At 35.7% G+C, this 18765-nt stretch overlaps 1 protein-coding gene across 1 annotated transcript; it reads right to left on the reverse strand.

Moving 5' to 3' along the window:
• Nucleotides 1–571: 571 nt before the first annotated feature.
• MLC1 (modulator of VRAC current 1) lies at nt 572–17196 on the reverse strand. The gene is made up of 13 exons (XM_010395559.4): nt 17108–17196; nt 16454–16591; nt 15604–15787; nt 13411–13500; nt 11342–11395; nt 11077–11178; nt 7469–7570; nt 6513–6584; nt 5973–6089; nt 5193–5249; nt 3939–4061; nt 2340–2507; nt 572–1140 (listed from the first exon to the last, which is right to left on the reverse strand). Exons 3-13 carry the CDS (start codon nt 15781–15783, stop codon nt 1066–1068), a joined length of 1140 nt encoding a protein of 379 aa, XP_010393861.1. The 5' UTR covers nt 15784–15787; nt 16454–16591; nt 17108–17196; the 3' UTR covers nt 572–1065.
• Between the last annotated feature and the right edge of the window lie 1569 nt (nt 17197–18765).

Below are 18765 nucleotides of genomic sequence, written 5' to 3' on the forward strand. Positions count from 1 at the left end.
AAGCTTTACAGCATGCTCTGAACAAATGAAATTATCTGAGTTATTTCAGATTAAAAAAAGAATGAACTTTGAAGTCTTTAACCTCTCAAAAATCATCAATAAAATGATAAAAACAGGAAAAAATAATCCCACCACCATCTTGTCAGCAGCTATCACCCTGGTTACACCAAAATTCCTATTAACATGGAAATTCTAATAGTGTTTGAAATCTACATGATCATACACACAGTTCAGCTATAGGAAAAGGTAATCTGTATGGGGGACGTCCCTTGTTTCAGGGCAGCTACATTTCATAGGTTTTCAAGATAGTTAGGAAAATAAATAAATGAAAAGTAATATACCTAAAAATAAGTTTTCCTATGTGAAAAAATCCTCTTTTAATGTCAGTATTATCTCCCGTTATTTGGCCAATTGCTTCTGTTTGTTGGATGTTTTTGTTTTGGCTAGTAGCTTTTGTGTCCCAGCACTCAGAAAATGCCACTTCCCCTTTTAATAGTCCAGAAATTGAAGTTTAATGGGAAAGAATATTCTGTAGTCACCTCTCTGATTAGAATGTCAATCCACATTCTCAAGTTTCCACATAATAAAGACTTTTATTTATATAAAAGCAATAAGATGCAGAACAACTTTACAACTCCTACAAAAGTGAAGTATAAGCAAAAACATCAATTATGACTTGTACTCATAACTTTACAAAAGCATTTATCAGTCACACTGACTGCATAACTGCAGTTATAACAATCTCTTGCAAATATATGAAGCCTACTACGTATTGCAATATTTTACTTTGCCATCCGCATAAATCCATGTGACTCATTACCTTTTTCTAAAGGTATCTTCTAAAGCAACTCTAGACTACAGATACCAACAGAAAAGACAGATACGTTAAAAATATTATCAAGGTATTTTGAAATTATTAGAAAGATACATCATTTACTGTGTTATTCCATGGCTCCTACTGCTGCAACTATATTGCTGTTTAAAAATTGAAAAGTTTTTAAACCTTAATTCAGTTGATTGACTGTATTGGATTGTGCTGTATTGGCTGCATTTGTAGAATCCAAACTATTGAGCCATCTGCACCACAACTGCTTTCCAAGCTTTATCTTTGTCAAAATCCTTTAAGGTATTATTGGAAACCTAAAAGCAAAAAAATTTCAGACAAATGCAAACATGAAAAAATGTTTTGATTAAAACCTGAAGTTCAAGCAAATAAATAGCTGAGAGAAGCTAGGAGAATGCAAATGTGAATAGTTACAGCCAGAGCTATTAAAATATTCTATACGTTTGTAAATCACATAGTTTTGTATATTACAGAGTTTATATTTAGGATATAAAACATAATAGTGTAAATTGTATAATATTTGAAACATTTGGGTCAAAGAAATTTGGCCAAATTCCTATTTTAAACTTGTTACTTAAGATACTTTTTCGAGATTTTTTCTAAAACATGACTGAAAGCCCTCACACCTAAACCTTTAAGCCCAAAGCCAGAAGCAGCCCCTAGTGGTGCAACTGAAGCAAGACTCACCTACGTACATGCAAGCAAATTAAGGCCTTGCCTAAGAACACAGACTTCTGAGAAGCCAAAGGGACCTGCAACTTCACCTATAACATTATTCATGTGTTTAAATACTAAAAGGTAAGCAAAAAAAGTGTTGCTTTTGTGGAGAAAGTGCTCCTTTTAGCATTTAACTCGCCCAGTTTTTCAGTGACTCACAAACCAGGAATATTTTTGTAAATAATCCTCAGCAGAGACGTGTTCAGCCGTGCCATGACCTATGCTCCAAAATGTGACTTGCAGCAGTGAAGTGCTGCTGTGCTTCATCTTTTATACAAAACATAAGTCTCAGGACACAGATCCAGAAAATAAGCAACCTACACCAAATACCCTCAGCAGCCTGAGGGGACACAATTCCAAAGCTTCCACTTTCCATTAGCAGCTGTTTACTGACTTGACTGATTCCAGTCTCTGCTCCCAGTGCTTTCTATCCAGTGCTGTTTCAGTCCAGATGCTCTCCTTAGAGCAGGGACTGAATTCAGCACTCTCTTTCTAGTGCAGTAAGCATGAGTTACTCATGCTTAAGGGTCTTTAATCTTTAAGGGTGTGGCTCTGTACAGCAAAGAGGAAAGCCTAAGGGGTACAGTTCTGTGCCCTATGTCATGCCCAGTTATCATCCAACCAGCGAACTATTATCTCTTGATTACAAAATTCTGTTTCATAGAACAGCTTTTAATTGTTGTCTGAATTAAGATCAGAAATTAAGACCACAAAACATTACCAAAAGATTATTTTAAAATAGATATTTTCAAATTTTCTCATGGGTATAAATACATACCTCTGTTGTTCTGTATTCCTGTTTTTTAACCTGTGATGGTGTCCATGATGAATCTTGTAGTTTCATTTTTGTCTTGTAATTCACACACTGTATTACAGTTCCAATAGTAAGGCATGCCTGAATTAGCAGCATCAACATCAGAAGCAACAGGAGTACATCATAAGATTGCTGAAAATAGACATACATTTTTAACTAATAACAGAATAAAATATTTTATAATGTCCCCACCTCTATAAAGATTCATATCTAGATTTTTTAATTCAAATTATCATTTACAGTTTATTTCAGCATAAAGTTTCAACTAAAATTTTAGTGCCTGAGTTTGCTGAAAGTAGAAGAGATCTGTAATTTTTAAAAAAATGTTAATTTGCCAAATTATCTTTTCCTCTGGAAACAGAACAGAATTGAGGAAATCATCCTCTAAAACAGTGTCTTACTGCTGTTTCTGGCCTAAGCAATGTCCCAGCTATGCCTGGGCCTGGCCCTGTGCCTTGCTGGCCTGACCTTGCCCTGCTGACCTGAGTTCCTGGATGACCTTAGATCTGTCTCAGTACTGTAGACTTACCTGGCAATCACTGAAGCATTGATTGAACCTGGCTACCATGGCTGGACCTGCCTTGCTTAACTATTTTTTGGGGTGCTGTAGGACTGCCCTGCTTGCAAATGAAGTTACTGTTCTTTTTCTGCCTTGCTGTTACTCCTGCTCTGTTGTTCATCCTCCTGTGCAGAGCAGCCCACTGTTGCTGTAACCAGACACAGAGTAAGAATATAAGAAATGCTCTGCAGGGCATACCAACTGTCTAGACAGTGCAGTCATCTGTCTCCAACATGTGTGACAGGAGAAGCTACTTAAAGAGGGTATGTAAGCGGTGGCCACTCCTGAGGTTCAACAACACAGTACACTCCTCCAGAATAAGAACAGGATCACATACTCAGAAGCTGATTTTCCAGTCCCTGAGATACCAATTTAATAAACATTTTCCATCCTTTCTTCTAAAATTACAAGACTACTTAATGACTAGTGGATGCTAAGAGTAAAGACTCTTACTGACACTGGTCTAACGCCCATAAGTGGTTCTCTGAACATTGTCAGGGATTGGTAAACACTGCCAGTAGAGCCCTGGAAAGCTCTTCAGCAGTGCATGAGTAACACTTCATACCAAAATAATTTAAACTTTGCAAACTTTTTCTTCTCTGTCCCAATCCAGACTTTGAATGAATCCAGGTACAGACTTACAATCCCGACTATTAGTAAACATCCTAAGAAACAGAAAAATGTATTCTTCAAGGAGACCTAGAATCTTTAATTTAAATGCTACAAATTATAAAAGCCTCAAGGAGTCTAGCATATTGTATATTATTTTTACTGTGCCTTTAAAATAATATCCTACTTTTTTTAAACTCTAATTCTGGGGTGCCAATAGATGTAACATACTTTCAATTATATCATAAGTTAAACAAAAGTCGTTAAATATTTTCTATAACATTTCATTCAATCTTTATAATGCAGTACCTTGTCTTCATATATTGCCTAATTTACTACTAACTTGCTACTGTAATAGATAGAGGTTCATTTTTCAATTGCATAAAAACACCTACTTTAACAGCAGGTGGATAACTTTTAAAGATGTCAACCACTTGCATGATACTGAAGGATAAGTATGCTGAAGCGGTGAACAACAAAGGAGAGGTAACACTGCTAATGGCAATCAGGACCTCAACCTAAAAAATAAGATAATAAATGTTAAATAATAATTTTAAAAGTTAACTCTGGTTTGTGAATTGTTTCCTTGAAGCAAGCATAACAAAAGTGTGCAAAACTGTGTAAGATTACACATAAAAGGCAAATACTAAGAGCCATCCACATTTCATGGAGATACAGAAGCAAGCTTTGAATAACTTAAGTTTCCTAGCCAAAACACTGTTGATTTGTAATTCATATTTCATTCAATACAGATGATGATGTTTTTGCTTTATTTTACAAGTGCCTTTCATATGCACATAGAGGAAGCAATACCCAATCTGAAGAGCCAGTATAGAAGTACCATTTATTCTTCAATTTATATGAACTCATGAGAATTAACAACAGATATTGCAGATTTGCAACCTAAAAAAATCTTATGCAAATAAATTTGAGTTGCCCTGAGGCAAATTTATTGCCATACAACAGCAGCCAAGTTTCATTCAAATATCACCCCTACGGGGATTATATTCTGACTTCAATTGTGGTCATGCATCATTACTCACTTAAATATGGTTGCATGACTATTACTTGGAACAGATATTTTAAGGAGCCTTAACTGCACATCTAGAACATTCAAGGAATAAATGCACTCTACTAAATACACTTAGTTCTTGTTGCTAATCATGAAGAATTTGTTTAAAATAGGTTCTAGGTCCAGTGTAGCCTGCACACCTAATTTTCTTCTTTCAGAAACCACAACTGATAATGAAAGAAAAAGGGAACCTCATCTCACAAGCTTGAGAGCAGTTCTGGGCATACCATATGAAGCATGTCATTTTTCTATAGTAATATCTTTGCCCAAGGAATCACTACCAAAAAAAAAAAAAAAAAAAAAAAAAAAAATCCAAAACAAAAAACAAAACAAAACAAAACAAAACAAAAAAAAAAAAGAAACCAAACTCTTCAAATTCTTTTCTAGAACTGATGAAATTAAGCCTCCAAAGGATCTACCAGAGTTCTTTTAAGGGATACCAGCTAACACATTTCTGTCACATTTTGTAGAAGCAGCTAAAAACAAGTGAGCAAACTTGATTAGTGCCCACTGTCAGGCAGACTTTCTTAGCATTATTCCACTCTAATGACAAAATCCAAGAATTTTACACACTTACCAGACATTTACTTGGATATTCAGCAGCTACATGACTTGCAATAGCACTTGGAAAGCACTAAACAAAAAAGTGTAACAAAGTAAGTATTTATTGACTTGAAAACTACAAAAATTACAATTGAGTTACAGTAATTCCCACTATTCACAGCTTTTTTTCTTTTGTGAATTCTGAATGCTGAAAAGCTTGTTTATGAACTTTTCCCACTCCATGCAGAGGAATTTTACAGACACAGGAGCCATATATAAACCTAATCATCATTGTCTTCTTTCTCAATCAGTTCCTTTGTGGCAAGCAGGGTGGCACAACATCCTTTATGAATCCATTGCTCACAGGTACAGGCTGTTATTAGGGATAAGGGCTACCAATCACAGGCTCAGACTTTTAAAACAGTTAAAACTGAGAGGTTAAATAAGATGTTCTAAGGATTCTACCACGCTGAAACTAAACTCAACTTTTTCTTTTGCATCCTGAAATATTCTAGAACCTATGACTTTTTTGACAAAACACCTCATTTCTAATATCCTTAATACTCATTTCTATTTTACTGAATTGAGGGCTGAAAATGTATCAGAACACTTTACCTAAGTATTGCAAACCAAAACAGAACAAAAATATTGCATAAATATATTAAGTATATTGAAGTACTAATTCATTTGCTAAGCAGCAATTCCCAAACAGTATTAGAGCCAAATAAATACTCCGGTAGGGAGGAGAAAAGTGAAAAAAACATTAAATAAAAGCCATTGTTTTAAAAGAGTACCTTCCATTTGCACTACTTACAGCAACTAAGATCCAAAAGAACGTTACTGAGAGGTATGGACCTGAGACTAGAACATCCATATTCAAAGCAATTATTCCACCAAATACTGATGAAATTCCAATAATCACCTCAATTACCTAAAACAAATAAGACCACAGAAATTTTTAACAACGTATTTGAACGCAAAATTTCCTACTTGCATATAGAAAGGAAATCACTGGAAAGAAAAAAATGCATTTATGCTACTAGCTAGGCATGAAGTCTACTTTCTCACAACTAAAATATGGAAAAATGCTACCTAGCTTACATATTTATGCTTTCATTTATTAGCTCCACCAAACAACAGTTCAGTTTACACTATTTATCCTTAAGTCATTAAATAGTCTCCTTCCCATAATAAAGAGCAGTTATGATTTATCTTGCAATTTTACTATGTATCTCTCATTTTGTCTTTATTCTTTAAGTTCTTAACTACACTGATCTCATCCTGGCTTTAGAGAACCTTAGCACTTAGAAAGATGAAGTAATAAATTGATTTAATGAAGCAATGCTTTTCTTACTGAGTATGATTTCAGAATTCGAGCAGGAAAGCTGACATTGCTCAAAACAATGGCACTGTCATATGCAGTATTCTAGAGGGAATAAAAAAATCATGATAAAAAAATATACAAAGCCAATACATTTCTTTCTAATATCTTGTACAACCTGCTACAGATCCTAACAGTGGTATGCAACACCTGGTTGGCCCAGAAGAGGTGACAGTGACACATCAGGATGTCTTCCAGTGCCAGACCACATCAATTACATTAAAACAAAATTAATTAGTCCCAGATTAGTTGTTCCACAGCCACCATTTGATAACAAAATATTGTCATCTTGTCTCCCTTTTCCACTTTCTTCCTGAGCCTTCAGATTTTACAGATGTGGACTAGCAGGAGCCAAAGGAGGACAAGACACTACACAATTTTATCAGTCAGCATTTCCAATGGCATAGCATGTTTGCTTCATTCTTACTTAAAAGAAGTACTGTTGTAGAAAAATGAGTGGAGTTTGGGAAAGTACATGTGAATAAAAAGAATTTTATCAATAGCCCCAAATCCAGAAGCCAAGATTCATTGTCCAGATACCACGAAACTGGCATACAAGACAAATACTTCCTCTACATCAGGCTTCAAAAAGGTATTGCTTGCATACATACAAGTTATCATACTCTAATATTTCACACATGACCAAGTTTCATTCTATAAAACAGAAATAAAACATTTGCCATGCCCATTCGTAAGATATTCAAAGAACTCTGTGCTGTATAATTTTGAACAGGTAATTTTGCAGAGGGGTCACTGCACTTTTAAAAGATAGAAGAAGCAATAACTGTTTTGTATGGTACTTTTATTTATAGTTCAAATATAGTTTTAGCATGCAAAGTTATATACTAGAGTTGCCAATAAATTGTCAGTGTATGTAATACAGGAAAATGGAAAATTTTTGGACACACACAATCCTTAAGGGTACCTACTTTCTTTCTTGTACAGCAGTCTTCAGTAGACCTAGCTGAAATGATCACAGTAGTTGCCATGAAGATTTCCAGCAGAATAAGTAGAATCAAGTTGAAATTTATCTGTCAGTAAAATCCCAGACATAAATGAGTTATGTCTTCCATACTAAAAATAAAGGAAGGGGCTGAGTCTAGCATGATTAGGCAGGTTGTCTGGTTTCTGTCAGATTTAGTCATATCTATTGATTACATATTTCATTAACTATTTTATTGGCTCTTGATGAATTTCAAGAACAACTCAGAATCATATTCAGAGTGCCTAACCTAAAAAAGAAACATTTACTTCATTTATGGAAATATTCTGCCTGGATTTTATCGCTGTCTTCCAGAAGAGGAGCTTATGACAAGGGAGCGTTTGCTGTGCACATTTGCTTTTTGCAGGCCCTTCCACGTGAAACTGGAACACTGCAGCAACTATGGAAGATTCTTCGGGGAAGGAGGGCCACAAGTCACAACTCCTAGGCTGCAGTCCCAAATGGTGCGCTACCATAGTGGATGCTGAACAAAAACACAAACCAAAGAACTGCAGCAAGGATCCCAGTTCTGTGGCCTGCCTACTGCTAGTAAAGCATTCACAGACACTCTTCATGGTTTCATGACTCTCGCAGACTACATTGTTGTGCAAAAACATGGGCGCCACCATTGGTCATATCCAAGAGACAAGTAAGTAAATGCAATACTTAACATTGCTCTTTTGTTCCTTATTATTCTTATGAAAAGAGGTAGATACCTACACTAAATGGACAGAAACATTTCCTAGAGGCACACAAGTTAGGCAGAGTGGATCTCCCTTTCTTGTCTTCAAAAGCACCATGTTTTTTCCACCAGCAGCACAAGAAAACATCTGGTAGTCAGTCAAGCCACTGGGGCAAAGTACCAAAAGTCTAAGGAGAACTGACTCCATTCCAAACCATACAATTATAGTAAACCATTGTTCGACAAATTAGAACAGATTTATATTGTTTCCTCATGTCAGACCTGCTTTGTTGATGATGAAATCTCAGTTTTTCTCTGCCACCTATCTTGCAGCACGTGTTTTTTGAAAAAAGTAGTAAGTGGTAGATTTAGGAGGCTTCTTTGGACACTGAAATTCACTTTCGCTTAGGAAATGATAGTTGGAACTATGTGCCTTGCTGTACCCAACAGACTGTACAGTTGCACTAACTCCACAAACAGCAAAAAATGTCATTGTGGTAAACTTCTAGAAAATGTGCTACAGTGAAGAATACAGGAATTATTAGGCAAAAGAAGAGGTTTCAAATGTGTGACCCGCAGAACAATTTAAACCAGATTATAAATTCCCATGACTTAAGACATGTTTTAGTACAGCACTAATACTGATGTGAGCTGGCAAGGCCACACATCACACTTGGCAGTGCAGTGCCAAGTAGATGCACAAGTGTGAGTCCAGAAGCAATGTAACAAAACTGATGGACCATCTCACTTAGTACAAGTGAGGTATAACCAGGTACAAGAAGTAAATAACAAAAATTTAAAAAATAACAGTAAACAAATTAGAGTTTTATCTTTCCAGTATTACTTTCTGATACGACATATCTAGAGTATCAGATAGATTCTTTCACTCATAAAATTAGTTCAGTACACCTAGAACAATATAAAACTATCTCATCTCCAATTTCAGAGCTTAGATAATTTTCTTGAGTTTATTTCTCAAAAAGAAGTACAGCTAAAGCTAGAAGTACCTTCTGTAACAATGGGAGATTCAATGTTGGATTTTTAAGAGCTAAAGAAAATTCCCTGTACAACTACTACTGTACATAGAATCCATCACTAGATACAGAGAACCAGACTAGCTGTGTCCCTAACCCTCTTCCATGACTAAAGAACATGCAAGTGCAACTGAGTAGAAAGTAGTAAATTACCACAACTTTAATCCAATTTTCTCTGAACCTGCATCAGGTATTAAAATGTGGTTCACTGAAACTGTATGAAAGGGTTGAATTAATGTCAAGTTTAATAATTTTAAGTTCAATACAGTTGTTTAAATCCACACTTTTAATATGATTTAAGATATCCTATAGATGTTTCAAGACATCTGCACAGGTCTGACAAATGACAGAGGATCTAAAGGACACTGGTACCCTCCTGGACCAGTGGCTGCAGCAATGCAGGACAAGCAAGCACACACCTAATGGAGACACACATTTATGGTTAGGCAATCAAATCAAGCACCTACACTCCAGTAGATGCATGCACCCACATTCTCTATATTTCCATTACTGTCAGTGGAGATCTTTTCCATAAGAGAAAAAAGAGGGAGCCTTAAAAGCTACTGGGCCAAGCAGTAACTAGAGGTGGAGTTCAATTATACCAGCTGCATGGAGAATGTGCCTGCATGAATGGGATGTTGGACACAAGACTGAGGGGAAACCCTCACCCATCCAGAGTAGACACAGAAGTCGGCCAGAATATCTCACAGCACTTTTAAGGAAGAGAAGTTTAAGTTCAGGCCAGGGAATCCTGACTTAGCCATCTATGCTGAGGAAAACAAGATTGCAGGGTCCCACCGACTGTATCCCACAAACTATAATGAAGGTACAGACACTCAGCTTGCAAGGACAAAAAAAAAAAAAAAATGCATGTACACAATTTGGAGTTAATTTGAATCCTGTTCAAGATCTGAACACTTTCAGTTGCAGTGGCCAGCATGCACAAGGTTCCACTTATTTCTGTCCACCAGGTTTCTTATTTTAAGAGCTGGGAAGGAACAGAGTGGCAGCTTGGATCTTTACACATCGCATCCATCATGTTGATAGCAAACTAATGACAGAACTGTACCCTCCTGGAGTGGTCCTACACAGTCATGGACTAGGGCATAGCTCGTATCTTGCATTCCATCTATCTATCTAAAGTTATTTCATGGAAATATGTATCAACACAAGTAACACCAATGAGGGATTATCCAGGTCTTTAATGTGAATTGACTTAATTGGATAAACTTACCCTTTTTATGAGTCTTACTGCTTTTAAACTACCAGCAGTGATTTCAAAGACCTACTATTAGTTTCTTGTGCAGTTTCCCATGGGAAAGCAAAATAAATATGATGATGAAAGAATAGTTAGAGATGGTATTCCACATCTTCCTTGTACCACATGGGTAATGGAAAACAGCTGGCAGTGAACCGCCTAACAGTGAGACTGTCTCACTGGAACAGTACCCTTTGAAGAGGAGGGCAAGTCAGCAGCTGAATTACTCTTAAGACAGAAGAGTTAAAAAAAAGCATCAGAGCCAGATTTGCACACACAGTTATTCTCCCTTATCTTTCTTCAGTAATCAACCACACAGTATGGACAAGAAATAGGCAAGTGAAAAGAATTAAAATCACATAATCATGGACATCTTGTGAATATTATTGCAAGTAACTAACATTGGTCAAAGAGAAATGTAAAGTTATGCTATATGATCTCTCCTCACAGACCAAGCAGGAACACCGGGATATTGGCAGCAAAGTAATGACATGTGATCTCCAGCCACCTAATGTCCTGCCCCGCCTTGCTTTTTAACAAACATAAATGTATCACAATTAGTAATTGTTTTAGTAACTTACATTTATAGCTGATGGATTGAGGACAAGTTTGCATCCAAACCAAATTAAACACGTTGTTGTAACAGCAAATGTAGAGACAAACAGAATCTGAAAATTTGGTATCTGAAAAACAGTTTCAGAATGGGTTTCTCTCTCATTTGAAACACGTGGGGAATATGAACACACACACACACAGATATAGATATAGAGAGAGAGAGAGAGATACACAGATACATACAGACAGACAGATAGATAGATAAAATTGACAATAAAATTTCATACTTACCACATTAATTTTATTCCTTGCTATAGCAAAGCTCACAACTGCTGAAGGAATACACTGGAAAAATTAAAAGAGAAGACTAGTGGGATATTCTGCACAACAAATTTTATATATACTTTTATAGATGTATTTTATGTGTCTGAATTTATATTTCAGTACACTTAGACAAACAGAAGACCAAAAACTCTGAAGAAAATGTGTTACTTGACTGAGCTCATTAATCACAATCAGTGTCTGAGGATTACAAGAAGTTTAAATATACCTTCCATATCCCTCAGTTTTGATTAACTACCCAGCACAACGTGATGAACAAAAGAAAGAAAGTCTTTCATGAGGAATTTCATGGCTTTGTTAGTTTAAATTAACTCTAGAAGGCCTGAGATCCTTGAGCAGGAGAAAACAGTGCTACTCCCAAACTGGGCCTGCACATTCTTTAAACAGACATCATCCCAGTTGAGTAAGCTAAAATTTGCCCAATCTCAGAACAGTTCCGAAGGACCTTGCGAAAAATCTGCTGAGTCAAGATACACTTGGAGAATTGTGCCTGGGATCTCCACTCTGTTCACGAAAATCTATGTTTCCATACTTGAGGGCAAAGATAAATGGAAAAGTCATGCATAAATGAAAATTCTCGCAAAGTAATTTCTCTGTCCCTTAGCTGTTCCCCACCACAAAAGACATGGCTCCATTACAGATCCAACTCTATTTTACACAAATGCCTAAAATAGTAATTAAAATGTTCTTATATTAAATAATGAATCATGCAATAAATGCCACATTTCTAATTCTCCTCCCACACATCTGAACACTGACAGCTTAATAATGGAATACTATAAAGAGATTAATACTGATATGTAAAATTCTTGGCAGCACTTCCTTAACACCTAAATGACCTTTACTGAACATAATTAAAGCATCCTTTTATGTCCTGGATACATAGGAATCTCTAGAACACTACAGGACTATGTTTAGGCAACTGAGTCCTAGTACTAGTCCAGATGGTGAATGTCTAGAGAGCAATTGAGCTTCAGGCTAAATGAGATACTTGGTGGCCAGCTGGCTCCACATCTGCCTAGGCTCTTCTGACTGCACTGATGCCATTACCTGCAGTAGGAGCTCTAACACTTTCCTCACATACAGACACACAAACATATACACCTTCAAACCCAATGTGATAACAACCTGCATCCAAAGATCCAGCAGGTCTTTGGAAATTCTCAATAAACATGAAGTTCAAAGAGTCGAGATTAGGGGCAGAGAAAGAGACATCTCAGTAACTAACACTAATGTTGCAGAGAATAATGTATCTGTGAGGATACTGACTGCAAAAAACTACTCCAACTTTATTTTAACACCTTTAGTGGAAACTCAAGTGATAACTTATTCACAGAGTAACTCCTGGGACTTGTTTGTTCCAAGTAAAGCACTAGTCTTGGACCTAACTTAAATATATAAGTCAATTTGAGAAAATAACAATGACAGAACAGAATACTGCCATAAAGCAAGTACATCAGACTCATGAATATCTAAAGTGTAAAATACAGTAAAGATATATATGCACCCCTAAAAATATAGTAAAAAATACTGGGCTTTGGAAAATGTCAGGCATCTTTAATGCATACTTTACTAATAAAATAATAATATTCAACAAAACTTTAGTCTGCTTCACTACTTGGACATGATTGCAAAATAAACTCAAAAATCAATACTTTGAGATACAATCTGAAATAAATTTTGATACCATATAGCCAGAAAACTTCCCAAATGCATAGCAATCAAAATTTTCTTAAAATCAAGCACAGAGAAACTCCTCAGCAGATGAATATTGCATGCCAGTGGTGAGCTGATTAACAAAAATGGTAACACAAACCCAGTTGTCTTTATGACAACTGTTACTCCCTTAACCATGGGACAAAAATCCATTTAATGAACTGTTAAATAGAATTAAATCTTCCATGAAGAAAATTAGTTGTAAAAAAAAGACAGATAGAATAAAAGACATAAACCCACAAAAAATATTTACTATTCCATTTGCTGTCAAACAGCCGCAGCAAATAATTAAGAATGCTTACTGAACCTGCTGCACAACGTAAATAATCCATTTCAGATGGAAAAATATTTCCCAGATATAGTGAAAATCCAGAAGTAATAAGGAGGCAAGTCTGGAAAGCAAGAAATAAAATAAATTTATATTAATAAAACTATTTAAAAAGTAACAACTAGTCAGATAAAAATCAGTAATCAATCCCTTTCAAACTGAGCTACTGATGAACTTTTAAGAATGCAGGTTTTGTGTGAATAAATTTGAAGAAAAACATCAAAATATGCTGACTTCCAGCGATATTTTGCTGATTACCAAGACCTAATAATGAATAATGTTCATGTTTAAATCAAGCATTTTGTCCTGACCTGGCAAATACCTCAATAAAATACTGAAAAGGTAACTGCAGTCTTTACTGGTACAAATGTTTCCAAAACCTCAGCTATGGCTCTACTTTGCATTCTCTGCTTGACTCCACCAACATTCATTATGCATATGGGCAGCTGGGCAATTGCCAGCTAGAACACAGCAGCAAAAATAGTATTGGGATACATTAATGAGGTTTCTTCCACTATGTTCCTGCATCCCTCCAAATTCTCTTCCTGCTTTCATTCAGCTGCACATCCAAAAATGTTCAATTGCTCCTCTTCCCTTAATAAGTCTTCTGTTTATTTCATAACTACCACAGTTACACACTCTGCAATAAGTGATTAGAGTCTTCTAGTAACATTATTTTGTTTTTCCTTGTCATTCTTCTGAGTAGGCATTTTTTTTAAGGGGCTGGGGAAGGTAAGAGAACGGCTCTTTTGTTTTATTTGGGTATTTTTTTCATGTTAGAAAATTACTGGAGGTCTTTAAAAATCCTTGTTAAATAAAGACAGAAAATAAGGATAGTATATGTGCATGTATAAACACAGAGAGAACTCTGGCAGACTGGAAGAACAGTCTATGGACCACAAGCTGAAATTGTGCTTGAAGCTCATCAAATTGTTTCTGCACAAAACCAGCCCATCAGCCACTCTGATATCACTCTACAGTTTGCAACCGCTCCTTGAAGCATCATTCTGTTCACTATGACTTACGTTGCTCAGCATACAGACTTTCTTTTCTGGACACTGTCTTTCAGTAGAGCTGATAGAGACTAAATGCTTGGGAGAAAAATCTGATAGGAATTTATTCCATTAGTTTATGAATAAAACTGCATTTTCATTTTTCCATGAAGTTTATTCTTCTTGATAATATGACTTCAGCAAATTATCATTAGACATTATTGTCTCCAAAAATTTACAACAACTCAGTAAATTACAGGCAGTTGTCCTTTTTGACAATTAAGTTTGAGAAAATTTAGTGCAAAGAAGGCCAGCACTTCTTTTGCTCTCTTTTCATGTGAGAGTACATCTGAAAGGAAATCCAAGCCTTGCAGTTTGTCAGAAAGGAAAAAATGTTCAGCTGTTTCCACAAAAATAAGGCAATACTTTTATTCACTGTGTAAAAACAAGCAATTACCATATTAACAGTGAGACACTTTTAGCACTTAATAAAAATTACGCTTCAAAACACACGAGCTGACAGAAAAAGAAAAGATCAAATTCTAATTGCTATAATGAAGTTTAATTAACTTGGCTCAGAACATGGATAAGCATATGATGTACATGCAAGATGAGTATCCTGTGATTCTAGCAGTGACAAAAAAAATTCAAATCACTGTGATGTTCATGTAAGAAACACAAGTATACACCTCACTACATAATGATTATACCAAATAATTATGTGGCTATTGAACCCTGACAGATGAATGTGGCAAGTATATTTTTAACGCCAAAATGCTATCATGGCAGCCACAGTACATTTAATAGTTAAAAATATTTTTAAAAGAATGCATATGGTCAGCATACTCTATATGCTCTACCAAAAGGCACAGCTTATACATACACATGGGCTGGTATTTACCACTATCACACTTATTGTCTGCTTATATGATTAATGTTAATGATAAAAATAAGCCTCACATATCATCTCTGATTAGTAAAAAAATATCCAAAGAATACCAGTAGTCAGTGAATTACTACATTCCAGATTTGCTAATACGTTTCTATTTTTACAAAGATTTTTTTCAACACTATCAATGAAATTATGAGTCTTCAAATGATGTCAAACAGAACAGACTGCTGGGCACTAAGGCCTCACATATATTTTTAAATTTGGTATCATTTAAAGTACTTACTCCCATCAGCAAAGAAAATATCCATGTTTTGTAACTAAAGCAAGGATGCAGCCTCTTTGACAGCTGAAGGTCACTGGATTTGATATCTGGTATATAATTTCCATTCTCTTGTTTTCCTCGCTCCAAAGTTGCCATCCTGTCATAGCTAAATTCTTCTCTGTAACCTTCTTCCCTGGTCATAACACTTCAGAAAGGCAATTAAATAATAATGGAAATTACGAAGAAAGAGAAAAAAATATTAGTTAGATCCTTCACATACTCAGATCAGTGCTCAACTAGGTTTTTTTGTGTATTCAAGACAAAATAAATAAAAGCAATATTTAATTACTGGATGTATTCACATTTCAAAGTATGTAAGCTTTCTAACAACTTACTTGAATACATTAAGTAAATTACATCCTACAGTCACAGTTCATAATAATACAGTACAAGTACCAACAAACTGAAAGTTTGTGTATCTATGATACCTCAATAGATTCTTATTTCAAGACCTAAGAACCAGTTTTAGAGGTATTTAGTTAGTGCATACCTCTATAACCAAAGCTTTTTTCTTTTTCAACTCCAGGACAGAAAAGATAATCAAACAGGTTTCAATATAAATTCCATTTGATTTCAACACTTTTTATCACCTATGAGTCTTCCCTATGAGTCCCATGAACACACATACTCACAATAACTCAGCTACAGCAAACTGTTTCTAATTTACCCAGTATCAACCATTTCTCTCGTTCACTTCGTCCTTTTCTGTTCACCTCTCTGCTTGACAATCTGTTAAAATACCTTGAGGAGTATCTTATATTAGAATTAAGTTACTGCAGATTTTTCAACAGTTAAAAACCTTTGTGCTTACCTTCCACTGAAAAGTTAACTGTCAGTTTAAAACAGCCCTGTGGACACAGCTGCCTGTACACTTTGTGATATTCTCACCGTTCAGTGAGTCATGCCGGCTTTGAAAAGTTCTCCCTTACACTTTGGCTTTCAACAACATCTATTCAGATATGGAACAAAAGCACAGCAAGAACTTCAGTTAAGCCAGGGAACAGGAAAATGCCTCCTGAATTTTAATTAACAGAACACACTAGAAAATGACTGTACTACATCTCATAGGGCTGCTTCCAAATCAGACCAACAAATTAAAAGTTTCATGTCTCTTTCTTATTTGAATACTACGCCTTACTTAGCATCTTAAATAAAAGCTTCCTCACAGTTGAACAGTTTTAGCTACCATAATAGCCAGTGATCACAATATCCAACAAACGAGTTCTTGTTTCAAAAGAGTAAAATGTACTTACAATACAATATTCTCCTAGAAAAAACTACAAATAAAAATTCAAGTATTACAGTAGCTCAACAAGTTGGGAGGTTCAAAAGTTAGAGGTTAGAAATCTATCAACATTATGATTTTCACTGTAGAACACTTCTTTGTCCTTTTCCACTAACCCCAGTCTTCTGGAGTGGTCAGATAAACCCCATACACTTCAATTGTGCCATCATTTATACTTACAGAACAACCAGATGACTAAACAACATATTTTAAATCTAGCAGGCAGCAGTGACATGCAATGGCCAGCGTACTTTGGATCCAGTCCTCCTGCTTATTAGGCAATGAAAAGGGAAACAAAAAAGAACATTTTTATCTTGAAGATGTTGGCACCTTGACAGCTACAGCAATGACAGGGTCTTTTGTCTAAACTTTAAACACTCTTGTAACCAAGACACAATTAAATCTTCAGTATTCTGAAGGGCATCACCTTCAAAGTATGCTAGAAAAACTTCTGAACAGCACAACTTCTCAGTTTGTACAGACTGTAGATTTTCCTTTTTTCATGTCAGCCAATACTGAAAGAATATTAAAATGTTACAGTTGTTTTAATAGATTTAAACAGGGAAATTATTACACTATACACAGCAGTAGACACAGCTGTAAACTGTGCTAGAAAAGAGGGGGAAAAAAGACTGTACAGTCAAGCAAAATTGTCTGAAGTAATTAAGCCCTTCTGTTCCTCTGCTCATGGAAGGAACACTGCACAACTATTTCCATTATCTGTAACTTTCCAAAGACTATGGTTTAATGGAAAAAGGGTATTGTTTACCTGACAGCTTTTTCAATGAATGCTAACACAAATTATCATAGATACAAAACACAATCATATTTTAACCCTTCTGACCAGTTTAGGGAGAAGGTTTGTTTTGGGGGTTTTTTAAATAAAATTGGTGAGATATTCAGGTATTTGCTTGATCTAATCTCTTTGAATAAAAAGAATTTGTAAAGTCCTGTACTGCTGACCAGAGCAGGCTTCAAACCCTGAACAATTTGTTCACAATTCCAAGTGTTTGAGCCAGTATTGTACCTGAAAGTTCCCTCTCTAAAGCATGGTATTACAGTGTCTTCTCAGGTTATAGTGAAATTCCTCCTACCCCCTTTCCTGTGCACTTCTCAGTATTTCCCATTTCCCTTTTGCACAGAGGTTCACCACATAATTACTGTATCCTTTGCATCAGCATCAACAAAAAACACTTAAACTTCAAAGTTCAGCTTCTACTCTAAAAATTTTCTGGGGCCCTTATTTTAGGTTCCCTTCATTTCATGTTCCTAATTCCAGAAAAAGTCTCTTTTTTGCGGATACACAACTATAAGACAAGATCTGGTAACTAGAACACAAGTCACTGACCAAGACCTTGTAATGTTAAATAAGGTACAAATGTGCTGTACAAAGAGATTCCTCCTAATTCTAAAGAATGCATAGGAATCCAACACAAAGAATGCTCCATGTATAACAAATCCAACACAACATGACAGGCTTCTGAAAAGGATTTAAAAATTAAGTGTTTTAATTCTATCTTAGGCCAAAGAATGTCAAGGGACAACAATCAAATCAAACTGTGAGCAGCTATGAAGAACTACATACTTCCACCACAGGACTGACCACTGAACAAATGCAGCTGTAGCAGATACTTGGTCATTTGCCACAGGCTGTGCAATGCCCCCACAGTAATCACAAAAGATAAAAAATAGATTAACAGTTATAACTCAAGTGCCAAGGGATAGTGTGACGAATAGGTACATAAGCTTGTCATAGTCCTACTTTTACTATCAAAGACTAATGAAAAAGAATTCTGTCCTGGGCCAGGTTCCCTAGCCCTGAACAAAGGTTTGCCACA

The sequence above is a fragment of the Corvus cornix genome, chromosome 1A (genome assembly GCF_000738735.6).
Source record: "Corvus cornix cornix isolate S_Up_H32 chromosome 1A, ASM73873v5, whole genome shotgun sequence".
NCBI classification, from domain to species: Eukaryota; Metazoa; Chordata; class Aves; order Passeriformes; family Corvidae; genus Corvus; species Corvus cornix.

Coding starts and splice junctions, on each gene's coding strand:
- MLC1 (XM_010395559.4), bottom strand. CDS start 15,783: ATGACCAGGGAAGAAGGTTACAGAGAAGAATTTAGCTATGACAGGATG. Junction 7,571..11,076: donor TCAATCCATCAGCTATAAAT/GTAAGTTACTAA, acceptor TTTTACTGACAG/ATAAATTTCAACTTGATTCT. Junction 5,250..5,972: donor TCTTTTGGATCTTAGTTGCT/GTAAGTAGTGCA, acceptor TTTTTTGTTTAG/TGCTTTCCAAGTGCTATTGC.